The following is a 26808-nucleotide window of genomic DNA, read 5'->3' as shown; positions in this document are numbered from 1 at the left end:
CTACAACCATGAGATCATAAGCCATAGGAGCAGATGTAGGCCTATCGAGTCTGCTGCACCATTTCATCATGACTAACCCATTTCTCTCTGAACCCCAATCTCCTGCCTTCTCCCCATAACCTTTCACACCGTGACTAATCAAGAACCTAACAATGATCACCTTAAATGCACCAAGTAACCTGGCCACTACAGTCTCCCATGGCAATGAATTCCGCAGATTCAGCACCCTCTGGCTGATGAAATTCTGCTTCAGCTTTTTTTCTGAATGGACATCACTCTATTTTAACACTGTGCCCTCTGGTTCTCGACAGCCTTACCAAAGGAAACATCCTCTTCATGTCCACACTATCTAGGCTTTCAACATGTGATAGGTTTCAATGAGACTCTGCCCTTATTCTTCTAAATTCCAGCGCGTACAGGCTCAGAGTCTTCAATTGCTGTTCGTATAACCCTTTCATTCCTGGAAACGTTCTTGTGAATCTCCTCTGAAACCTCTTCAATGTCAACACATCCTTCCTTAAATAAGCAGCCCCCAATTGCTCACAATACACCGTGAGGCCTTACCAGGGTCTTTTACATATCGTATCTGCCTCCACCAACATTGCCAGCAGCCCATTCCACGCACTCACCACTCTCTGCATATAAAACTTACCCTTGACATCTCCTCTGTACCTATTCCCCAGCAGCTTAAACCTGTGCCCTCTTGTGGCAACCATTTCAGGCCTGGGAAAAAGCTTCTGACTATCCACACGATCAATGCCTCTCATTATCTTATACACCTCTATCAGGTCACCTTGTCAAATTTGGCAGCAGCAGAAGATCATGAACATGCATTCAGTGGCCAGGTTATTAGATATCTCCTATACCTAAAAGACGGACACCCCATGCATAAAATAGTGTTTTGAATTCTGTTTACTTTGTAACACGACACTGCCAACGACAATGAATTTGATAACGAACGTCCACAGGGAACATACAAGGCACAAAACACAGTAAGTGTATCACATACAATACATAAAAATAGAATTAACAGAATAATATTAACAGATAAAAAAATATTCTGTAGATATACAATTTGATATAAAGTGCAAAAATGGCGTACAGTTAAATATACAATAGTATAATCCTCAAACATGAGGAAATCTGCAGATGCTGGAAAATTCAAGCAACACACGCAAAAACTGCTGGTGAACGCAGCAACAGTATAGTCCTACTGGTTTTGTCATCAATAATGTGTTCTAGGTGGTAGCAGGGTGTTCATAGGCCTCACAGCCTGGGGAAAGAAGCTTGTACCCAGCCTAACAGACCTTGTTCTTATACTGCGGTGCCTTCATACTGATGGTACAGATTATGGGACGGATGGATGGGCTCCTTGACAGCACTGAGGGCTCTGCAAAAGAACGGCCTCTGGATTATATCCTGGATGATCTCTCTCTCTCTCTCTTTCCCTCCCTCTCCAACAAAGCGACAAACTCCAGTCACAACTCTGTGACAATGACACATGCAGTGTACGGCATCGCAGACTTCAAGGGGAAACATAGCAGTACAGCCAACATTGCTGCCTCACCCTGGACATGCTAGATGTTTTTTACACTTGATTCACGGCTAATAAGAGGAGAGCCAACGATGAGACCTGCTCCTTGGTCATCTCTGTGGCTGAGGTACGTAGAACATTCCAACCTGTCAACAGCTGCAGGTCCTCAAAGTGTGTGCAGAACAGCTGCTGTGTTTATGGACATTCTTAATCTCTCCCTCTCCCAGTGTGTAGTGCCCTCCTGTTTCAAATCGTCCATCATTGTCTCTGTACCTAAAAAAACCAAGGTAGCATGCCTGAATGATTGGCATCCTGTCTCACTCACCTCAATTATAAGCAAATGCTTTGAGAAGCTGGTTAATGATTACATCTGCAGCATGCTACCACCCACATTGGACCCCTATAATTCGCCTACCGAAGGAAATGGTCTACCAATGATGCCTAAGCTACACTACTACACACTGTCTTCACACACCTGGAGAAGAGGAATGCATATGTTAAAATGCTGTTCCTGAACTACAATTCAGCATTCAACACCATAGTTCCCTCCAGACTTGACAGGAAGCTCAGAGACCCTGACCTGCACCCCGCCTTGTGCAGCTGGATTCCGGACTTCCTACTGGATCGCCAACAGGTGGTAAGGATGGGCTCCCTCACCTCTGCCCCTCTGACCCTCAACACAGGTGGCCCCTCAGGGTTGTATCCTGAGTCCCCTCCCTTTACACATGACTGTGCTGCCACACGCAGCTCCAATCTGCTGATCAAATTTGCAGATAACACAACATTGATTGACCTTAGTAGTGATGAGGCAGCCGACAGAGGACAGGTTAACACCCTGACACAGTGGTACCAACATAACGTAACCTCTCCCTCAATGTCCAAAAAACAAAAAAGTTAATTGGATTACAGGAGGTACAGAGTCAGACTCACATTGATTAACAACAATGGGACTGCAGTTGAAAGGGTGAGTAGTTTCAAGTTGCTCATTATACATAGTCATCAAGGATGTCACCTGCACAGGCACAAGCAAAGGCAACAGAAAGTCAGGCAGTAAATTCAAGGGAAAACTCTTCACCCACAGAGTGATAACTGTTCAGAATCCATGACCACAGGCAGTGAGATAGGTCAACAGCAAGGATGAATTTAAAAGGACTGTCGTGGCACAGGAACACTGGCAGGGACCAGCTGGGCTGAGGTGACACCCTACTGTACACTCTGTGTGTTGTAAATTCAATAAGTACCCAAGACACAGTTTAAAATAGAACTGATTTATTTGCAACAGATTTAAATGGTGAAAGTCAGCAGAAGAAACTCCTCCCAAGTCCAGTGACCAGGGTGAAGAACAACAGCAATAAATAGAGTTCAATACCAATGGTCACTTTGAACTGAACTTTGGATTCAGCAACCATGATGGTTAAATATCTATCAAGCAGTTCATTTAAACTGTTTCCCCAGTGTGAACTCCGTAGTACCACAAGGTTAGATGACCAAGTGAATTTCTTCCAACATTCAGATCAGACGAAGTTCCTCTCTCCAGTGTGAACTTCCTGGTGTCTCTGTAGGGTGGATGACCGACTGAATCTCTTCCCACATTCAGAGCAGGAGAATGGCCTCTCCCCAGTGTGGACCTGCTGATGCATCTGTAGGTTGGATGAACGATTAAATCTCTTCCCACATTCAGAGCAGGAGAACGGTTTCTCCCCGGTGTGAATTCGCTGATGTACTTTCATTTGAGATGACCGGGTAAACCCCTTCCCACAGTCTGAGCAGGTGAAAGGCCTCTCCCCGGTGTGAACTCGCTGGTGTGTCTGTAGGCTGGACGAGTCAATGAATCCCTTCCCACAGTCTGAACAGGTGTATGGCCTCTCCCCAGAGTGAATTCGCTGATGTACTGTCAGTTGAGATGACCGAGTGAATCCCTTCCCACATTCAGAGCAGGAGAATGGCCTCTCCCCAGTGTGGACTTGCTGGTGCATCTGTAGGTTGGACGAACGAGTGAATCTCTTCCCACATTCAGAGCAGATGAATGGCCTCTCTCCAGTGTGAATTCGCTGATGTACCTTGAGTTCAGATGACCGAGTAAACCCCTTCCCACAGTCTGAGCAGGTAAACGGCCTCTCCCCAGTGTGATATCGCTGGTGTGTCTGTAGGTCAGATGAGTGAGCAAATCCCTTTCCACAGTCTGAACAGGTGAATGGCCTCTCCCCAGTGTGAATTCGTTGATGTATTTTCAGTTTAGATGACTGAGTAAACCCCTTCCCACAGTCTGAGCAGGTGAATGGCCACTCCCCAGTGTGAACTGATTGGTGTGTCAGTAGGTCATATGACTGACTGAACCCCTTCCCACAGTCTGAGCAGGTGAACCGCCATTCCCCTGTGTGAACTCGCTGGTGTACCTTCAGTTCAAATGACCAAGTGAATCCCTTCCCACAGTCTGAGCAGGTGAACAGCCGCTCTCCAGTGTGAACTCGTTGGTGTCTCCGGAGGTTGGATGACTGAGTGAATCCTTTCCCACAGTCACAGCAGGTGAATGGCATCTCCCCAGTATGAATTGACTGATGTGCCAGTAGGTCGGATGACCGAGTGAATTCCTTCCCACAATCAAAGCATGTGAACGACATCTCCCCAGTGTGAACTGACTGGTGTGTCTGGAGGCTGGATGACCAAGTGAATCGTTTCCCACAGACTGAGCAGGTGAACAGCCTGTCAGTGTGAACTTGCTGATGTGTCTGCAGGTAGAATGAGTGAGTGAATCTCTTCCCCTAGTTCTCACTCAATTCATCAAGTCAGATGTCGGACGTAGTGAATCCCTCATACAATCAGTGCAGTTGAAGAAATGATCACTAGTGAACAAATGCTGGTGTGTTCTCAGCTCTCGGGTTTCAGTGGATTTCACTGAGTTACAACAGTAAACTTCATCTCAGACACAAAAGACATTTCCATCTGGGGTGAGATACTTCTTCATCACCAAGGATCAACATCTGGTGTCACAAAGAAAATATCTGGTCACTCCTTAAACACAGCAAAACTGACGTGTTGTCGTTTTTGAGATTACCATACACAAACTTTTTCCTGTTTCTAACCTGTAAAAAGATTTACAAAAGTCATCAGTTGGTGAATGACCACATTTCTGGAAGTGTATGTTCATATAAGGTGGTAGAAGAAATAAGAAATTAGAGAGCAAATTCAAGATCTGAGGTGTAAAGACACTTGGGATCTGTAAAGATGGTGGTGAAGAAGGCGGTAAAAACGTGTGCGTGGATTCAGAGGAGGTAGTGGAGGTAATTAATAAATACTTTGCTTCAATATGCACCAGGGAAAAAGACCTTGACAATTGTGGGGATGACTTACAGCGGACTGAAATGCTTGAGCATATAGACATTAAGAAAGAGGATGTGCTGGAGCTTCTGAAAAGCATTAAGTTAGATAAGTCACTGGGACTGGATGAGATGTATCCCAGGCTACTGTGGGAAGCGAGGGAAGAGATTACTGAGCCTCTTGCGATGATCTTTGCTTCATCAATAGGGACAGGAGAAGTACCAGAGAATTGGAGGGTTGCAAATGTTGTTCCCTTGTTCAAGAAAGGGAGTAGGGATAACCCAGGAAACTATAGACCAGGAAGTCTTACTTCAGAGGTGGGCAAGTTGTTAGAGAAGATCCTGTGAGGCAAGATTTATGGAAGGTAGTGGGGGTATGGGGAAAGAAAAAAATTTTTTGTTAAAAAAGGATTTATGAGCATTTGGAGAGACATGATCTGATTAGGGATAGTCAGCATAGCTTTGTCTAGGGCAGGTCATGTTCCTGAACCTGACTGAATTCTCTGAGGATCTATCAAAACACATTGATGAAGATAGAGCAGTGGATGTAGTGTCTATGGATTTCAGTAAAGCATTTGATAAGGTTCCCCATGACAGGCTCCTTCAGAAAGTAAGGAGGCATGACCTTGCTTTGTGGATCCAGAATTGGCTTGTCCGCAGAAGGCAAAGGGTGGTTGTAGATGATACGTATTCTGCATGGTCAGTGACCAGTGCTGCTCCACAGGGATCTGTTCTGGGACCACTCCTCTTTGTGATTTTTATAAATGACCTGCATGAAGACACAAAAGGGTGGGTTAGTAAGTTTACTGATGATGCAAAGACTGGGGGGTGTTGTGGATAGTCTGGAGGGTTGTCAGAGGTTACAGGAGGTCATCAATAGGATGCAGAACTGGGCTGAGAAGTGGCAGATGGAGTTCAACCTAGATTAAGTGTGAAGTAATTTATCTTGGTAGGTCAAATTTGAAGACAGAATATAATATAAATGTAAGACTCTTGGCAGTATGGAGGATCTGAGAGATATGGAGTCCCTGTTGATAGGACCCTCAAAGCTGCTGCGCAGATTGACAGTGTTGTTAAGAAGGCGTATGGTTTATTGGCATTCATCAACCGTGGGATTGAGTTCAATAGCCCTGAGGTAACGTTACAGCTACACAAGACCTTGGTCAGACCCCACTTGGAGTAATGTGTTCAGTTCTGATCACCTTACTACAAGAAGGATGTGGATACTATAGAGAGAGTGCAGAGGAGATTTACAAGGATGTTGCCTGGATTGGAGGGCGTACCTTATGAGAATAGGTTGTGTGTACTTGGCCTTTTCTCTTGGAGCGATGAAGGATGAGAGGCGACCTGATAGAGATGTATAGGATGATGAGGGGCATTGATCATGTGGATAGCCAGAGGCTTTTTCCCAGGGCTGAAATGGCTAACACAAAGGGGCATAGTTTTAAGGTGCTTAGAAGTAGGTAGAGAGGGGATGTCAGGGGTAAGGTTTTTACAAAGAGAGTGGTGGGTGCGTGGAATGCACTGCCAGCAGTGGTGGTGGAAGCAGATACAAAAGGGTCTTTTCAGAGCCTCCTAGATAGGTACATGAAGCTTAGAAAAATAGAGAGCTATGTGCTAGGGAAATTCTAGGAAGTCTCTAGAGTAGGTTACATGGTTGGCATAACGTTATGCCAAAGGGCCTGTAATGTGCTGTAAATTTTGATGTTCTATGAAATCTACAGAATGTTGAAAAGCCTTGATAGATTGCTGTTGAGGTAATTTATTGTGTTCTCCTGGTGTGGCCTTCTGTATATTGGTGATACCCAACGTAGATTGGGAGACCGCTTCACTGAATATCTATGCTGCATCCGCCAGAACAAGCGAGATCTCCCAGTGGCCACCCATTTTAATTACATTTCCCATTCACGTATGTTCATCCATGTTGTGATGAGCCCACACTTAGGTTGGAAGAACAATACCTTTGTATTCCCTTTGGGTAGCATCCAACCTGATGTCATGACCACTGATTTCTCAAACTTCCAGTAAAGGACCCCGCCCCCCACTTTCACCATTTCCCATTCCCCTTTCCTTTCTCACCTTGAGTCCTTGCCTGCCTATCACCCCCTACTGGTGCTCCTCCCCCATTTATCTGTCTTCCATGGCCTTCTGTCTCTTTTGCCAATCAACTTCATAGCTCTTTACTTCCTCTCTCACCCTCCAGGTTTGACCTATCACCTAGTGTTTCTCTCTCTCCTCCCTCCACCTTTTCAAATCTACTCCTCAGATTATTTTTTCCAGTCCTGCCGAAGGGTTTCGGCCAAAAGTATCAACTGTATTTTTTACCAAAGATGCTGGCTAACCTACTGAGTTCCTCCAGCATTTTGTCTGTGTTGCATAGATGTGGAGAGGATGCTTCCTATGGTGGGCGTGTCTAAGACCAGAGCACACAGTCTCAGAATAAAGAGATGTCCTTTTAGAACGGAGATGCGGAGGAATTTCATTATCTAGAGAGTGGTGAATCTGTGGAATTCATTACCACAGGCAGACGTGGAGGCAAAGTCATCGGGTATATTTAAGACAGAGGTTGATAGATTCTTGATTAGTCAGGGTATGAAGGAATACAGGGAGAAGGCACGAGATCGGTGCTGTGAGGCAAAATGGATCAGTCATGATGAAATGGCTCAGCACTCAATGGATCAAATTGCCTAATTCTGCTCCTCTTCCTTATGATCTGATAAGATACTTTTCTCATCTATACCTTAGATATAGACATAGAAGAGTACAACACAGGAACAAGCTGTTCTGTCCACAATATGTGCCAAACCAAATAAAAAGCAAATCAGAAACACCCAAAAACTAATCTCACCTACCTACACCATGTCCATATCCCTCCATCTTCCTTCCATTCATGTGCCTATCCAAACGTCTCTAAAAAGCTTCAATGCATTTTCCTTGACCACCATACCAGGCAGCACATTCCAGGCATCCACGGCTCTCTGAGTAAAAAAACACACCTCACATCCTCCTTGAACCTAGCCCCTCTCACCTTCAATACATGCCTCTGGTATCAGACATTTCAACCCTGAGGAACAGATACTCTCTGTCCGCTCTAATTATGCCTCTCATAATCTTGTAAACCTCTTCCAGATCTTCCCTCAGCCTTCAACGCTCCAGAGAAAACAAACCAAGTTTGTCCAGCCTCTTGTGTAATAGCACATGCCCTCTAAATGAAACAGCATCCTTCCGCACCCTCTCCAAAGTCTCAACATCCTTGTTATAGCGGGTGACCAGACCTGCACACAATACTCCAGATGTAGACTAATCAGTTTTATAAAGTTGCAACATAACCTCCTGACTTTTGAACTCAATGCCTCAACTAATAAAAGCAATCATTCCATAAACCTTAACCACCTTATCGGCCACTGCAGCCATTTTCAAGGAGCTCTGAACTTGGATCCCAAGATCGCTCTGCTCAGTAAAATGTTAAGGGTCCTGTCCTTAGCAGTTTACTGTTTCCTTGCATTTGCCCTACCAAGGTGCTATGGACCTTGATTATCTGGATTAAAATCCATCCACCATTTCTCTAACCATATCTGCAACTAATCATTTACATTCATTACAAACAGCAGAGGTCCTAGCACAGATCCCTGCGCAACTCGCTAGTTACAGACCGCAAGCTCAAATAAGTCCCTTCAATCACTACCCTCTGTCTTCTATGTGCACAGCCAGTTCTGAATCCAAACAGCCTATATGCCATAGATCTCATGCATCTTCATCTTTTGGATTAGCCTCCCATGAGGGACTTTGTGAAATGCCTTACTAAAATCCATGTAGACAACATGCACTGCCCTCCTCTCATCAATCTCGCTCATTACCTAGTCAGAAAACTGAATCAAATTTTTAAGGCTAAACCTGCCACACACAAAGCCATACTGGTTCCTCCAAATTAGGCCAAGGATGTCCAAATGCTCATATATCCTTTTCTGAAGAATTTTCTCCAGCAACTTTCCAGTCTACAGTTCCCAAGATTTTCCCTCGTTCTCTTCCAGAGGTCATGGTACATTTTGGTACCAACAACATAGGTAGGAAAAGGGAGGAGGACCTGAAAACAGACTACAGGGAGCTAGGAAGGAAGTTGAAAAGCAGGACCTCAAAGGTAGTAACCTCAGGACGACAGTGAGTATAGGAATAGAGTGAGGTGGAAGATAAATGTGTGGTTGAGGAATTGGAGCAGGGGGCAGGGATTCAGATTTCTGGATCATTGGGACCTCTTTTGGGGTCAGAGTGACTTGTACAAAAAGGACAGGTTGCACTTGAATCCAAGGGGACCAATATCCCGGCAGAGAGGTTTGCTAAGGCTATTGGGGAGAGTTTAAACTAGAATTACTGGGGCGTGGGAAACCAAACTGAAAAGACAGAGGAAGGGGCAGTTGGCACACAAATAGAGAAAGCTTGTAGACAGTGCGAGAGGGAGGTGATAGAGAAGGGATGCACTCAGACTGATGGTTTGAGATGTGTATATTTTTAATGCATTATGAACAAAGCAGATGAGCTTAGAGCATGGATCAGTACTTGGAGCTATGATGTTGTGGCCAGTACAGAGACTTGGATAGCTCAGGGGCAGGAATGGTTACATACAGTGCCAGGTAGTAGATGTTTCAGAAAGGACAGGGAGGGAGGCAAAAGAGGTGGGGGGGCATGGCACTGCTGATGAGAGATAGTGTCACGGCTGCAGAAAAGGAGGAAGTCACGAAGGGACTGTCTACTGAGCCTCTGTGCGTGGAAGTTAGAAACAGGAAAGGGTCAATAACCCTACTGGGTGTTTTTTTTTATACAGTAACAGGGACATCCAGGAGCAGATAGGGAGACAGATTCTGGAAAGGTATAATAATAACAGGGTTGTCGTGGTAGGAGATTTTAATTTCCCAAATATTGATTGGCATCTCAGTAGAGTGAAGGGTTTAGATGGGGTGGAGTTTGATAGGTGTGTTCAGGAAGGTTTCCTGACATACAGATAAGCCTGCAAGAGGCTGTATTTGATCTGGTATTGGGAAATGAACCTGGTTAGGTGTCAGATCTCTCAGTGGGAAAGCATTTTGGAGATAGTGATCACAATTCTATCTCCTTTACCATAGCATTGGAGAGGGATAGGAACAGACAAGTGAGGAAAGCGTTTAATTGGAGTAAGGGGAAATATGAGGCTATCAGGCAGGAACTTGGAACCATAAATTGGGAACAGATGTTCTCAAGGGTGGCAAATGTTCAGTGGATATTTGCGTGGAGTTCTGCATAGGTACGTTCCAATGAGACAGAAAGGATGGTAGGGTACAGGAACCGTGGTGTACAAAGGCTGTTGAAAATCTAGTCAAGAAGAAAAGCTTACGAAAGGTTCATAAAACTAGGTAATGATAGAGATCTAGAAGATTATAAGGCTAGCAGGAAGGAGCTTAAGAATGAAATTAGGAGAGCTAGAAGGGGGCCATGAGAAGGTCTTGGTGGGCAGGATTAAGGAAAACCCCAAGGCATTCCACAAGTATGTGAACAGCAAGAGGATAAGACAAGAGAGAATAGGAACAATCAAGTGTGACAGTGGAAAAGAGTGTATGGAATCGGAGGAGATAGCAGAGGTACTTAACGAGTAGTTTGCTTCAGTATTCACTACAGAAAAGGATCTTTGTGATTGTAGGGATTACTTACAGTGGACTGAAAAGCTTGAGCATATAGATAATAAGGAAGTGGATGTGCTGGAGCTTTTGGAAAGCATCGCGTTGGATAAGTGACCAGGAGTGGACAAGATGTACCCCGGGCTACTGTGGGAGGCAAGGGAGGCAAGTGCTGAGCCTCTGGGAGTGATCTTTGCATCATCAATAGGGACGGGAGAGGTTCTGGAGGTATCTGTTCTGGGACCCCACTCTCTTCATGATGTTTATAAATGACCTGGATGAGTAAGTGGAGGGATGGGTTAGTAAATTTGCTGATGACACAAATGTTGGGGGTGTTGTGGATAGTGTGGAGGGCTGTCAGATGTTACAGTGGGACATCGATTGGATGCAAAACTGGGCTGAGAAGTGGCAGATGGACTTCAACCCAGAGAAGTGTGAGTTGGTTCATTTTGGTAGGTCAAATATGATGGCAGAATATAGTATTAATGGTAAGACTTCTGTTGGCGCGTGGCCAAGTGGTTAAGGCATTTGTCTAGTGATTTTAAGGTCGCTAGTTTGAGCCTTGGCTGAGGCAGCGTGTGTGTCCCTAAGCAAGGCACTTAACCACACATTGCTCTGCGACGACACCGGTGCCAAGCTGTATGGGTCCTAATGCCCTTGGACAACATCGGTGGCGTGGAGAGGGGAGACTTGCAGCATGGACAACTGCTGGTCTTCCATACAACCTTGCCCAGGCCTGCGCCCTGGAAACCTTCCAAGGCGCAAATCCATGGTCTCATGAGACTAACGGATACCTATAAAGGTAAGACTTGGCAGTGTGGAGGATCAGAGGGATCTTGGGGTCCAAGTCCATAGGACACTCAAAGCTGCTATGCAGGTTGACTCTGTGGTTAAGAAGGCATACGGTGCATTGGCCTTCATCAACCGTGGGATTGACTTTAGGAGCTGAGATGTCATGTTTCAGCTATGTAGGACACTGGTCAGACCCCACTTGGAGTACTGTGCTCAGTTCTGGTCGTCTCACCACAGGAAGGGTGTGGAAATCATAGAAAGGGTGCAGAGGAGATTTGCAAGGATATTGCCTGGATTGGGGTGCATGCCTTACTCGAATAGGTTGAGTGAACTTGGCCTTTTCTCCTTGGAGTGACGGAGAATGAGAGGTGACTTGAGAGAGGTGTATAAGATGATGAGAGGCATTGATTGTGTGGATGGTCAGAGGCTTTTTCCCAGGGCTGAAATGGCTAACACGAGAGGGCACAGTTCTAAGGTGTTTGGAAGTAAGTACAGAGAAGATGTTAGGGGTAAGTTTTTTTATGCAGAGAGCGGTGAGTGCGTGGAATGGGCTGCTGGCAACGGTGGTGGAAGCAGATACGATAGGGTCTGAGACTCCTGGATAGGCACACAGAGCTCAGGAAAATTGAGGGCTATGGGTAACCCTAGGTAATTTCTAAAGTAAGTACATGTTTGGCACAGCATTGTGGGACAAAAGATCTGTATTGGGTTGTAGGATTTCTATGTTCTGTGATCTTAAACAGAGACACATGAGCCACTTACCAGTCCTCCAGGACCACACCTGTGCCCAGAGAGGACACAAAAGATACTGGTCAGGGGCCAAGCAATTTCATCTCTTGCTTCCTTCAATAATCTGGGGTTAATCTCACCAGCCCCATTATCCACCTTGTGACAAAAGAACCAGTTATCAGAAGATTGATGCCGATAAGAGGACAGTGGGGGAACATGCAAGGTGCTAATACGAGAGAGATTACTGAAAGGAGACACGGTTCCGAGTATTGTCAGAGACCGGTGGCTTTGAACACTGAACCGTTTGAAGTTTGATGGACAGGTGATACCCCAGCAGGAGGATAAAAAGGGACAGGTTCGCTAAGGCAACAGACACACGACTCCACGAGGTAACGAGACCCTGGAAGCGGTGTGCCCCCACAAGTTGGTGGGAGATTTGGAGGTCTGGTCGTGGGACCAGCCATAGACGCACAGGGTAGGGAAGGTACGGGTCGGCGGGAACCTGGTGTGTGTGTCCGCCCTTGCCTGGGTGCCGGGTTCACCGCAGAAGAACGATCGTATCTGGAACGGAGGGGTCACAGTCGGTGACCTCAGAAGACATTACAAAGGGCTCGCCCGAAAGCTAACTGCGAGGAATATCGAAGGTCTGTGTGGAATCCGTTTTGAATATTCATTCGCTTTCGCTCTCTCTCTTCTCCCTGCCCCAACGGCACAACAGTGATTACTGTGAACTGAACTGAACTCACTTGAACTGAACTTTGCATCACTTGAAACTGATCATTTACCCCTAGACTGTGATAGAGCTTGATTGATCCTATTATCCTAGTTCTGTGTACATGTGTGCTTATTCATTGCTAAACTGTTGCATTTGGGGGCATCACGTGATGACGTGGGATTGAGACGTGTAAATCCAGCTGTCCCGCAACAAATCAGTAAAGTACCGTTTAAATAAAACAAAGTTGGTAAATATTTTCTCAAAACTATTTATAAACTTTGTAAGACTACTTTACGATATGCCTCCTAAACTGCAACAAAAGAAGTCTGCTGTTGCGAAGCAGCCGCGAGACGGGAAGAAAAAAGGGCCTACTGCAAGGATGGAGCCTCGGACTCAGGTTGGATCTCCTTCGGTAGAACAGGGAGCAATGGCGGTGGCAACGGTTTCTCCGAAGAAGACACCGGAAATGCGCATGCGCAAATCGACACAACGCAAACTACAAGAACCGACACCCACTGCAATTGAAAATGACTCAGAGTCAGAATTGGACTCTGCAGAGAATACAGATGAAGAAGAGGAGGAAGAATTGGAAGCGAGTGGAAGTAAACGAGATGATAGAGACATAAGAGAGGCTGTATTGCAATCAACGGCTGAATTAAGAAAAGTAAGAGAAGAGCTTAGAGATACGAAGAGGTGCTATAATAAAGTTATGAAAAGACAGGACAAAATGGAAAAGAAGCTTCAGAAGATGGAAAGAGAAATGGGGCTTATGAATGATAGAGTGGAAAAAACAGAAAATGATTTGCTTGTTTGGAACTCGGAAAGAAACCGACTCTTGGAGAAAGTGGATATGTTGGAAAATTTCAGTAGACGTAATAATATTAAAGTTGTTGGTCTTACAGAAGGTATGGAGGGAGAAAAGCCAATAGAATTTTTTCAAAGATGGATCCTGGATGTTTTGCAAATGGGAGAGGAGGCTCGACCAATTGAAATTGAGCGGGCACATAGAGCTCTAAGACCAAAACCAAAAGACGACCAATATCCACGATCGATTTTAATAAAATTCTTAAGATTTCAAGACAAGGAAAGGAGTCTACAGGCAGCTGCTCGAGCTGCCAAAGATAGAAAAGGGCCATTGATAATTAAAGGGAACAAAGTTTTTTTCTACCCTGATATAAGTTACGAACTTTTGAAGAAAAGGAAGAAGTTTAATCCAGTGAAAAAAACTCTATGGGATCATGGTTATCAATTTATACTGCGTTATCCTGCAACTTTGAAGATTTTTTTGCCTGGTGGAGAAAAAAGATTTTTTGATGACTACCAGAAAGCAGAGCAGTTTGTGCAAGATTCTCTGAATATTCACCAGATACAAGAACAAACTCAGGAGAGAGAGATAGATTGAAGATGAAGATTGGGTTAAAGAATGGACTTGTTGGATTTTTGAAGCTGGATGAATGTATAAATATATTATTAATTATATGAGCGGGGTAAGAAAGGTTAACTCTGGAGGAAATTAGTTGGGAATAGTAATACTAATTTTGTCTATATATATATATATATAACTTTTTTTGTTGCAGGGGAGCTGGAAGAAGCACTGATCGATTGCTACATTAATCATGTGTGCAAGCGTGGCTTTTGCCGCGACCCGTAAACTGGAGGGGGGTAGTGTTGTGTATCCTTTCATTCACAACATTAATTGGGGGGTATTTTGTTTTTTCTTTTTTTTTCTATCTTTTTTTCTTTTTGCCTGGAAGGTTGGGGGGGAACACATAGCAACATGGTGAGGTTTAAAGAAATTCCCCAAGGAACTATGAGAGTTGAGAAGATAAGTAATGTTTTAGATTGGAGTAACTTTGTTAAGAATAATGACTAATTTATTGAATTTTTTGAGTTTTAATGTTAATGGGCTTAATGGACCAGTGAAAAGAAAAAGAATCTTAACATATATTAAAAAAATGAAGATAGATTTAGCTTTTTTACAGGAAACGCACCTAACAGAAATAGAACATCAGAAACTAAAGAGAGATTGGGTGGGTAGTGTTGTTGCGGCTTCATTTAATTCAAAAGCGAGGGGAGTAGCAATTTTGATCAATAAAACGTTACCAATTAGAATACAAAATGTAATAACTGATTCTGCGGGGAGATATGTGATTATACATTGTCAACTTTTTTCCGAACTATGGACTTTTATGAATATTTATGCACCAAACAAAAATGATGCAAAATTCATACAAGAAGCTTTTTTGAATTTGGCAGATGCACATGAAAAAATATTAATTGGAGGAGACTTTAATTTTTGCTTAGACCCAGTCTTAGATAGATCAACCAAGGCTGTTATAAAATCGAAGGTAGTAAATTTAACTTTATCATTGATTAAAGATTTAAATTTGATTGATATATGGAGAAGAATCAATCCTAAAGAAAGAGACTATTCGTTCTATTCCCATAGACATAAAACTTACTCAAGGATAGATTTTTTTCTATTATCAATGCATATTCAACACAGAGTGAAAAATATAGAATATAAAGCAAGAATATTATCAGATCATTCTCCTTTATTAATAACAATAATAATGGCTGACAAGGAAGAAGTGGCTTACAGATGGAGATTTAATTCAACATTATTAAATCGTCAAGATTTTTGTGATTTTATGAAAAAGCAGATTCAATTTTTTTTGGATACAAATTTTCATTCAGTGGAGGATAAATTTATATTATGGGATGCGATGAAAGCATATCTTAGGGGCCAGATAATAAGTTATACGTCTAAAATTAAGAAAGAATATATGGCAGAACTAGATCAGTTGGAAAAAGAGATTACAAGAATAGAAAAAGAATCTCAAAGATATATGTCAGAAGAAAATCGAAGACAACTTCTCAATAAGAAGTTACAATATAATACGCTTCAGACATATAGAACGGAAAAAGCAATTATAAGAACTAAACAAAGGTATTATGAGTTAGGTGAGAGCACATAAAATTCTTGCCTGGCAGTTGAAAACAGAACAAGCTTCCAAAACAATAAATGCAATTAGAACAAGGGCAAATAAAATATCTTATAAACCTCTTGAAATAAATGAAACCTTTAAAAATTTTTATTCTGAATTATATCAATCAGAATCCCAAAATGATGTTAATGAGATAGAAAGGTTTTTATCACAAGTTTCTCTTCCAAAATTGAATTTGGAAGAACAGAGGGGATTAGATATGCCTTTTACATTAAAAGAAGTTGAAGAAGCTTTAGGATCATTCCAAAGTAATAAATCTCCAGGAGAAGATGGTTTTCCACCTGAATTTTATAAAAAATTTAAAGATTTATTATTTCCTCTTTTTATGGAACTAATAAGTCAAGCAGAAAAAATACATAAACTTCCAGAATCTTTTTCAACAGCGATTGTAATAGTATTGCCAAAAAAGGACAGAGATCCTATGAAACCAACATCATACAGGCCTATTTCTTTATTGAATACGGATTATAAAATAATAGCAAAAATTTTATCGAATAGATTATCTAAATATTTACCAAAATTAATACATATGGATCAAACAGGATTTATTAAAAATAGACAATTGGCAGATAATGTAACTCGGCTACTCAGTATAATTCATTTGGCACAAAAAAGGGATGAGAAGAGTATAGTAGTAGCTTTGGATGCAGAAAAAGCATTTGATAGATTAGAATGGGATTTTTTATTTAAAGTATTAGAAAAATATGGGTTAGGAACATCTTTTATAAATTGGATTAAAACTTTAAATTCTAACCCTAAAGCTAAAGTAGTGACAAACTCTCAAATTTCAACACCATTCCAGTTAAAAAGGTCAACTAGGCAAGGTTGTCCACTATCACCTGCTTTATTTGTATTGGCGATAGAGCCATTAGCAGAACTAATTAGAATTGATCCAGATATTATGGGTTTTAGAGTTAACCAAGAGGAATATAAAATTAATCTTTTTGCCGATGATGTTTTGATATATTTAACAAACCCACAACATTCGTTACATAAATTATCTTCTAGATTGGATGAATATGGGAAGGTATCAGGTTACAAAATAAACTGGGATAAAAGTGAAATTTTACCTCTTACTAAAGGAGACTATAGTCAATGTCGATTAGTAACCCAATTTAGATGGCCGGTAAATGGTATAATTTAGGTATAAGACTTGATAATGATGTAAAGAATTTATATAAATTTAATTATTTACCACTATTGAAAAAAATTCAAGAAGATCTTGATAAATGGATGATACTACCAATAACATTAGTAGGTAGAGTCAATGTTGTAAAAATGAATATATTTCCTAGATTACAGTATTTGTTTCAAACATTACCAATACAATTGCCACAGAAATTTTTTCAAGAGTTAAATAAATGTGTGAGAAAATTTCTTTGGAAAGGTAAAATGTCAAGAATATCATTGGAAAAACTGACATGTAAATTTGGGTTAGGAGGATTACAACTTCCAAACTTTAAAAACTACTATAAAGCAAATCAACTTAGATTTATTGCATCTTTTTTCGATGATCAAAAACCAGCATGGATTAAAATAGAACTAGACAAGATAGGAGAAAATAAACCTGAAGATTTTATATATAAATGGGAATCTAAATGGATACGGGAAAAGAAAGAATCTCCTATATTAACACATTTGATTGGTCTACGGAATAAGATAAATGTTGATAAGGAAACACAGAAATCTCTATTAGCAAGGAGACCTTTGTTCCAAAACAGACTTATTCCTTTTACAATGGATAATCAACTTTTATATAATTGGTACCAAAAAGGGATTAAATTTATAGGAGACTGTTTTGAGCGAGGTATATTGATGTCATTTGAACAATTAAAGGATAAATATAAAATATCTAATAATACTTTCTTTTGTTACTTTCAATTAAGGGCTTACTTAATAGGTAAGCTGGGTCAAACAATGTTTTTGCCAAAGCCTAATGAAATTGAAATTTTAGTTCAAAAAGAGAAAATTAAAAAATTTATTTCTTGTATGTATAATTTGATTCAAGAACAGACAATTAAACAAGGAATCCATAAGTCAAAGCAAAAATGGGAAACAGATCTGAATATTAATATTGATGAAACAAATTGGTCAAGACTTTGTCTTGACAGTATGACAAATACAATAAATGTTCGACTTAGATTAGTACAATATAATTTTTTACACCAATTATATATTACACCACAAAAAATAAATAGATTAAATTCAAATCTATCTGATAAATGTTTTCGGTATAATCAAGAAATTGGTACTTTTTTACATTCTACTTGGTCTTGTTTTAAAATTCAACCCTTTTGGATAAATTTAAGAGTCTTATTGGAACAAATTACTGGAATTCAACTTCCACATAACCCTGTATTATTTCTATTAGGTGATATTGAAGGGATAAAACCGAAACTTAAATTGAATAAATATCAGAAAGAATTTATAAAAATTGCATTGGCAGTAGCTAAGAAGACTATAGCAGTTACTTGGAAATCTGATTCGTATTTAAGTATGGATCGTTGGAATAATGAAATGGCTAGTTCTATTCCACTTGAAAAAATTACTTATAATTTAAGAGATAAATATGTAACATTTTTGAATATTTGGCACCCTTATTTACAAAAGATAGGATGGCATATTTAAGTGCTCCGATAAAGATTTTGGTTACTTGGGGAAAGTAATGAATAATTATACCAAATTTATTTTGAATCCCATGGAGCATGTGGAAACCTTCCAATAACCAGGCGGTTCTTTTCTTTTTTTTCTCTTTCTTTCTTTTTAGGTAGGACTATATATGGGGGGAGGAGGGTTAAGGGGAGGGGGGGTGGGTAGATTTTATTTTTTCATGTATTCTTTTTGAAAATTTAATAAAAATTATATTAAAAAAAAATAAACTGTTGCATTTATATCCTTTTGATTAGAGTACTGTGTTGCTTATTTCTTTAATAAAACTTCCTTAGTTCCAGTAATCCAGACTCCAACTAAGTGGTCCATTTCTGCCGGTTTGGCAACCCAGTTACGGGGTACGTAACGTAAGTGGGGTTCTCGTCCGCGATTTTGAACGCTAAATTTGGGATGGGGTAAATTGCTTGGGTTAAAATTCCCGAAAGAAGGAAAAGGCAAACAGCAGAAATGGAGATTGAGGAATTTCTAAAGGCGCCGACTTTGGAGGCATTAGAGGATGCCAGGAAAGCGGAATTGGCAGCTGTGGCCAAACGGTTTAATCTTGTTAAGGGGAAGTCGACAATGAGGAGAGAGGACATACACAGAGCTATCGTAGAGCACTATGTATCTAAAGGTGTGTTTCCCCAAGGGGAGCTGGAGGTGATATCTATTGGAAAACCTGGTGGAGACACAGTACAGGTGCAGCTTGAAAAATTGAGACTCGAGCACGAATTCCAGGTACGGCAGCTAGAACACGAAGAGAGACAGTTAGAATGGCAAGAGAGAGAGAGGCAGTTGGAGCGAGAAGAGAGGGACAAACAGTTGGAGCGAGAACAGAGGCAGTTGGAGCGAGAAGAGAAACAGAGGGAAAGGGAATTTGAGCTGGAGAGGTTAAAGATAAGGGCAGAGCAGGGGGCCATGCCGAACCAAGTTGGAGGGTTCAGGGCGACCCAGGAGGTTAGGCTGGTTCCCCCATTTGACGATACCGATGTGGATCGGTACTTTCTCCATTTCAAAAAAGTTGCTGCAAGTCAGGACTGGCCGAGGGATAAGTGGGCTGTTTTGCTTCAGAGTGTACTTAAAGGAAAAGCCCAACAAGCTTACTCAGCTTTGTCTGCGGAAGATGCCCAGAGGTATGAGGTGGTGAAAGAGGCCATCCTCAGGATTTATGAGTTGGTCCCAGAGGCATACCGGCAGAGGTTCCGGAATGCGAGGAAGCAGTGGGACCGCACGTATTTAGAGTTTGCCCGTGAGATGCAGACATATTGTGAGCGTTGGTGCGCCTCGAAGGGGGTAGATGGGGATTATGACAGACTGCTACAACTGATCCTGATTGAGCAGTTTAAAGGTTGTGTCCCTGACGGTATGAGACCCTACCTGGATGAGAAAGAGGCCACAACTAGCCACAACTGCTCAGTTAGCGGATGAGTACGCGTTGACTCATAAAACGAAGTTTGCCCCGAGTAAAGGCTACCAGAAGGGTAGTCGGGACGGCGGGGAGAGTCCGCCAAAAAAGTCAGAAAGTAAGCCAGGGACTGGTGAGAAGGATGAGGTAGACCAGGAGCAGTCTGGTAGGAAGTCTCCTGGGGTCGTATGTTATAATTGTGGGAAAGCCGGACACTTTGCGTCCAGGTGCTTTGCCCCAAAGAAGGAGACGAGAAAAGGAAAAACCGGGGTTCCGACTGGCTGTATTGAGTTGGTAAACAAACCGCTGGGGAAGGAGAGGTCTGATAAAGTTCAGGAAGGGCGCGAGAGGTTTATCTCGACCGGATTGGTGTCAGTGAAGGAGGGGTTAAAACCAGTTCCAGTGCGGATCTGGAGAGACACGGGAGCGTGTCAGTCACTGATATTAAAGAGTGTGTTAGAGTTTAGTTCAGAGACCGAGACTGGGAAAGTCAGGGTCATAAGAGGCATTGGGAAAGGGACTGAGGCAGTAGCTTTGCACTAGGTACACCTAAAAAGCGACTTGGTCTCTGGACCGGTCACGATCGGGGTGAGGCCCAAACTACCGATGAAAGGCGTGGAAGTCTTACTCGGTAATGACCTCGCCGGCAGAAATGTGTTCTCAGCAGTAAAATTGACAGGCCCGCCTGCCAGCATTGAGTCCCTGCCCATGGACTCACAGGTTCATCCCGTTGGCACAGTGACTTGGCGTGTGTCCAGAAAGGCTGCAGAGGCTGATATAGAGTTAGCTGAGATGTTTCTACCAGCCTTGTACCAGGGGGAGGTAGAAAGTGAAAAGAAGGAGCATAGTGAAACAGGAGAAAGTGAGGGAGTTGAGGCAGACCTAGCATTAGCAAGGAAGGACTTTGTACAGGCACAGGAGCAAGACGAGGAGCTGTGGGTTTCGGCGGAGACAGCTCTCTCTGAAGCAGAATTAAAAAGAGAGCCAGTAGGCTATCGTGTGGAGGAGGGAGTGCTAAGGAAGAAAGGGAGACCAAGTACCGTGCCCGCAGATGAGGAATGGGGGATGGTGCCAAAAATTTATGGGGGTGAGATTCTTAACCTGGCCCACAAGATACCCCTCGGTGGACATTTTGGGGGGAGGAAAACAGTCGGCGGACTCATGAAAGAGTTTTACTGGCTGCACAGGAGGAAAGATGTTGCTGACTATTGTAGACGTGAGTTAACACAGTTAGAGGCTATTAACATGTTATAAACTCACCACGATCAGAAAACAGATCTAGCTGGTGATATCATGAAAATTAATGAGGCTAGGGTGCCACCTGATAAGGGGAAAACCCATTTTGAAAAGATAAGTGTGGTGCTGACCAGATGGGAGAACTCTATTGTGTTGACCGACTTTGCTGTTGAGTTCTCTCCCTTAATCCCCGAACAAAGTGAACCGCTAAGAGAGCTAATTAAACGGCACGCCCACATAGGTTCAGATGTCCCGAGGCGATGCAAAGAGCTGGGACATGGAGCTGTTGCCACATCAGGTCAGCCTAGTGAGCAACACCCCTATAGAATGATTAATTCAGTGACAAACGGGCTAAAGAACACAGAAGTGTATATTGGCGATATAGTGGTCTGGAGTAACACGTGGGGGGAGCTGTTTAAATGGCTGTCTGAAGCCAGCCTGACAGTGAACCTCGCAAAAAGTGAGTTCGGCCGCGCGAAGGTCACTTATCTGGGATTTGTGGTAGGACAGGGGCAGCTGGCTCCGATGCAAGCTAAGGTGCGGGCTATCTCTGAAGTCCCCACCCCGACAGACAAGAGAGCCCGGAGATGGTTCTTGGAGATGGTGGGGTACTATCAGAAGTTTTGCAGAAAAAAAAACAACTTTGCGGATAGTACCCATCCTCTTACTAAGCCCTTGCCAAAGAATGCTAAGTTGGTATGGGACGACCCTTGTTATCTGTGTCCGGGGCGAAAACCACGGAGAAGTTACACTGCTCACAATTCATTAGTGTTTTCGGCCACTATGAAGTTTGCTAAGTTGGAGCCTGGTTTTAGAGGATTATTAAAATAACACATATAAAAGGAACAGAAAATGTGATTGCTGACTGTCTGTCAGGTGTTAACAAGTTAAAAGTCTCCGTATTAGCCAAATAGCTGATGAACATGTATATTTGTGCGTGTCTAAGAATGTATTCCTGCCTATTATTTTTACTCCGGTAAAAATCCTTTGAAGGGTAGAGATGTGACAAAAGAACCAGTTATCAGAAGATTGATGCCAATAAGAGGACAATGGGGGAACATGCAAGGTGCTAATAAGAGAGAGACGAGAGAGATTACTGAAAGGAGACACGGTTCCGAGTATTGTCAGAGACCAGTGGCTTTGAACCCTGAACCGTTTGAAGTTTGATGAACAGGCGATACCCCAGCAGGGGGACAAAAAGGGACAGGTTCGCTAAGGCAACAGACACACGACTCCACGAGGTAACGAGACCCTGGAAGCGGTGTGCCCCCACAAGTTGGTGGGAGTTTGGAGGTCTGGTCGCGGGACCAGCCATAGACGCACAGGGTAGAAAGGTACGGGTCGGCGGGAACCTGGTGTGTATGTCCGCCCTTGCCTGGGTGCCGGGTTCACCGCAGAAGAACGATCGTATCTGGAACGGAGGGGTCACAGTTGGTGACCTCAGAAGACATTACAAAGGGCTCGCCCGAAAGCTAACTGCGAGGAATATCGAAGGTCTGTGTGGAATCCGTTTTGAACATTCATTCGCTTTCGCTCTCTCTCTTCTCCCCGCCCCAACGGCACAACAGTGATTACTGTGAACTGAACTGAACTCAATTGAGCTGAACTTTGCGTCACTTGAAACTGATCATTTACCCCTAGACTGCGATAGAGCTTGATATCCTTTTGATTAGAGTACTGTGTTGCTTATTTTTTTAATAAAACTTTCTTAGTTCCAGTAATCCAGACTCCAACTAAGTGGTCCATTTCTGCTGGTTTGGCAACCCAGTTACGGGGTACGTAACAACTTTAATACTCATGAGAAAATCCAACTCTTCCTCCTCCATGACCCCTAAATGCCCTATAGACTCAGCACTGATCTCCTGGTCCTCCATATCCTTTTCCTTGGTAAATACTGAAGCAAAGTTCTCATTAAGTACCTCAGTCACATTCTGTACATCCAAGCAAATGTTACCCCATTCATCCTTGAGTGGTCCCACCCTCTCTCTAGTTATTCTCTTGCTCTTTATGTACGCACAGAATGCCTGGGGGTTTACATTGACTTTTCATGGTCCTTCCTGGCTTTCCTAATTGCCTTATTTAGTTCCCTTCTGGCTTCTTTATCACCCCCATGTGCTTCATTTGTTCTCATCTGCTGTTGCTTTACATACTGCGGAGAAATTACTTTAGTCAGAGGGTGGTAAATCTGTGGAATTTGTTTCCACGAGTGGCTGTGGAGACCAAGTCTCTGGGTACATTTAAGGCAGGGATAGATAGGTTCTTGATTAGCCAGGGCATCAAAGGGAATGGGTAAAAGACAGGGGAGTGGGAATGACTGGAAGAATTGGATCAGCCCATGATTGAATGGCGGAGCAGACTCAATGGGCTGAATGGGCTATGTCTGCTGCTTTATCTCATGGTCTTATTTCTTGACTAAAGTCATCACCTCTCTGGACATCCAAGGTTCTCCTATCTTTCCATTCCTGTCCTTCCCTGACAGGAACATAACTTTCATGTACTTTGCGCAATTGATAACAACCCTGTTATTTTTACATGTCCTGAATCTGATTACATATCTGTTTGGTGGCTATAGGGGGTCTGGAGTACAATCCCATCACCATGATTACACCGTTCTTATTCCTGAGTTCTACTCAAATGTCCTAAACCTCCATTCTGTCTCCCCTGGTTATTAGTGCAACTCCACCCCCTCTTTTACCTCCTCCTCTATCTTCTGTAAAATTTCAAAAACCTGGTACATTAATCACCCATTCCTGCCCCCCTCTCAACCAATAACTACAACATCGTAGTTCCCTGTACAGATCGATGATCTAAGTTCATCACTTTACCTATAATACTCTTAGCATTAAAATAAACACACTTCAAACTATCTAACCCATCATATGTTACTTCGATTTTGCCTTTCGGTACTTCCCCTGACATTTACCTTCTGGTCCAAACCTTCCAATTCCCAGCCGCCTGAAAAAGTCATTTTAACTATATGACCGAGACACTTCTGCCCATCTTCAGTCTGTGGCTTGGCTCAGTTTCATTCCTTCCATTCGTATTATTTGCTGTTCCCTGTGAGATGCGTGTGTGTCTGGCCACATAGTTATTGAAATGCTCCCAGACAGATGGCCTTTGTTGCTACACAGCTGGATTTCTTATGATTTTAATTTAAAGTACTGTGCTATTTTCAGGCCGTGTAAAGATTTTCTGCTCACACCAATGGTTGGTCCACACAGCTGTAAAAATGTGAGAGGGAACATTGATATTATTTCAAGTTCTGGTCATGTCCCACAGCATGTGATATTAGACAGCTAATCCTGGAGACTTAACAATTACTGACCCTCTCCCACAGTTGATTGACGGTGGTAAACTCATTGATGGCAATGCCAATGAATATCTTGGGAAGTGATGTGAAATCTACAGGTCACTTGTTACCCAGGGCAACAGTGATTGATATCAGTATATACCCTGATAGAATGGTGTAAAACATGTTAGAATCAAAAAACACCACAGCACAGAATACAGGTCATACGGCCCTTCTAGTATGTGCCGAAACATTATTCCACTAGTCCCATTGACCTGCATTCAGTCCATAACCCTCCAGACCTCTCCCATCCATGTAGCTATCCAAGTTATTCTTAAAACTTAAGAGTGAGCCCGCATTTACGTCAGATGGCAGCTCATTCCACACTCACACCACCCTGAGTGAAGAAGTTCCCCCAAAACCTTTCCCCTTTCACCCTAAAGCCATGTCCTCTCGTATTTATCTCTCCTAATCTAAGTGGAAAGAGCCTATTCACATTTACTCTGTCTATACCCCTCATAATTTTGTAAACCTCTATCAAATCTCCCCTCATCCTTCTACGCTCCAAGGAATAAAGTCCTAACTTGTTCAAATCTTTCTCTGTAACTGAACTCCTGAAGACCGGCAACATCATAGTAAATCTTCTCTGCACTCTTTCAATCTTTCTGATATCCTTCCTATAGTTAGGTGACCAGACCTGTACACAATACTCCAAATTTGGCCTCACCAATGTCCTATACAGCCTCCCCATTACATCCCAACTCCTACACTCAATACTTTGATTTATGAATGCCAGGTTGCCAAAAGCCTTCTTTACAACTCTGTCTACCTGTGATGCCACTTTCAGGGAATTATGTATCTGAACTCCCAGATCTCTTTGTTCCTCCACACTCCTCAGTGCCCTACCATTTACTGTGTATGTCCTACCTTGATTTGTCCTTCCAAAATGCAACACCTCACACTTGTCTGCATTAAATTCCATCTGTCATTTTCTGGCCCATTTTTCCAGTTGGTCCAGATCCCTCTGCAAGCTTTGAAAGCCTTCCTCTCTGTCCACAACGCCTCCAATCTTAGTGTCATCAGCAAACTTGCTGATCCAATTTACCACGTTTTTGTCTAGATCATTGATATAGACAACAAACAACGATGGTCCCAGCACAGATCCTTGAGGCACACCACTAGTCACAGGCCTCCAGTCTGGTAAGCAATCATCCACTACCACTCTGTCTTCTCCCACACAGCCAATTTCGAATCCAGTTTACAACCTCTCCGTGGATATCTAGTGTCTGAACCTTCTGAACTAACCTCCCATGTGGGACCTTGGGACCTTACTAAAGTCCACGTAGACAACATCCACAGCCTTTCCTTCACCTACTTCCTTGGTAACCTCCTCGAAAAACCCTACAAGATTTGTTAAACGCAAACAACAGGAATTCTGCAGATGCTGGAAATTCAAGCAACACACATCAAAGTTGCTGGTGAACGGTTCTATTTTTTTTCCATGCGTCATTTATTGCCATTTTTTTTGACTAGGAACTACATTTTTGTTCAGAGTTCCTAATCACTGGATTTAAATATCTGGAGCTCGGCAATGTTGGGAGACCCATCTGCTCCCTTACCATGCCCCTGCGCTTCCAAACACGCTGAATGACCTAGCGGGGAAAGCGCTGGTAGTGTCAACGATGGCTGCCTATTTACCCAGAAACCCCAAGAGCGAAAGCGCCATCCCAGCGATGTGCATGCGCCGCAGAAAAGGCGGCACCACCATCGCAGATCAGCAGAAAGCTCCCCAGGGCCCAGGTACGGATCGTGGGGCTCAGAGAGAGGGAAAGGACCGGGGCTGTTGGGGTACGGAGTCTCACTGTGTCCAGAGCTCACGGAAGTTGTCCCTCAGTCACGGTTCGGACGCCGATGCCAACGAAATCCCGGATTTTACCGTGGCTCCTACCTGTTCCCGAAATCCCCGTCGGTCTGCGCGCGCATGCGCGATTTCCCGGAACTGGCTGCGTCCTTTGCGCATGCGCATTTGATCGTCTGGTGACGGGCGGCGAATACTGGAACAAACACAATAAGGACTGTAGACGCTGCAAATCCAAAGCAACTCACATAAAACGCTGTAGGAATTCAGCAGCCCAGGCAGCATTTATGCAAACGAATAAACAGTCGGCCTCTCTACAGGACTGAGGAGGAAGGGGGAAGATGAAAGATTAAAAAGTTAGGGGAGGGGGAAGAGGCTAGCTAGAAGAAGACCAGATTGGGTGAGAAAAGTCAAGATCTGGAAAAAAAAAATCTGATAGGAGAGGACTATTCCGAGTTTGAGGCTCGACGGTCGACTGATCTAAATCTCTCCACTTCTCTCTGAATAACAATCACTTGCCTTCCACCACCATCACCACTCTAATCAAGCTGACGGAACTGGTCCTTACTCTCAATATTTTCTCCTTCGCCTCCTCCCACTTCTTTCAAATCAAACGTGTAACATTGGGCAC

General features: G+C 43.0%; 1 protein-coding gene across 1 annotated transcript; it reads right to left on the bottom strand.

Annotated features, from left to right (window-relative positions):
* Window positions 1–1076: 1076 nt before the first annotated feature.
* LOC140188597 (uncharacterized) lies at window positions 1077–26308 on the bottom strand. The gene is made up of 4 exons (XM_072245030.1): window positions 26268–26308; window positions 23954–24251; window positions 12051–12173; window positions 1077–5620 (listed from the first exon to the last, which is right to left on the bottom strand). Exon 4 carries the CDS (start codon window positions 4153–4155, stop codon window positions 3049–3051), a length of 1107 nt encoding a protein of 368 aa, XP_072101131.1. The 5' UTR covers window positions 4156–5620; window positions 12051–12173; window positions 23954–24251; window positions 26268–26308; the 3' UTR covers window positions 1077–3048.
* Window positions 26309–26808: the final 500 nt, after the last annotated feature.

The sequence above is a fragment of the Mobula birostris genome, chromosome 2 (assembly GCF_030028105.1).
Source record: "Mobula birostris isolate sMobBir1 chromosome 2, sMobBir1.hap1, whole genome shotgun sequence".
Lineage (NCBI taxonomy): Eukaryota > Metazoa > Chordata > Chondrichthyes > Myliobatiformes > Myliobatidae > Mobula > Mobula birostris.
The sequence above is the reverse complement of the archived record's forward strand: the minus strand, read 5'-3'. Positions and strand labels throughout refer to the sequence as shown.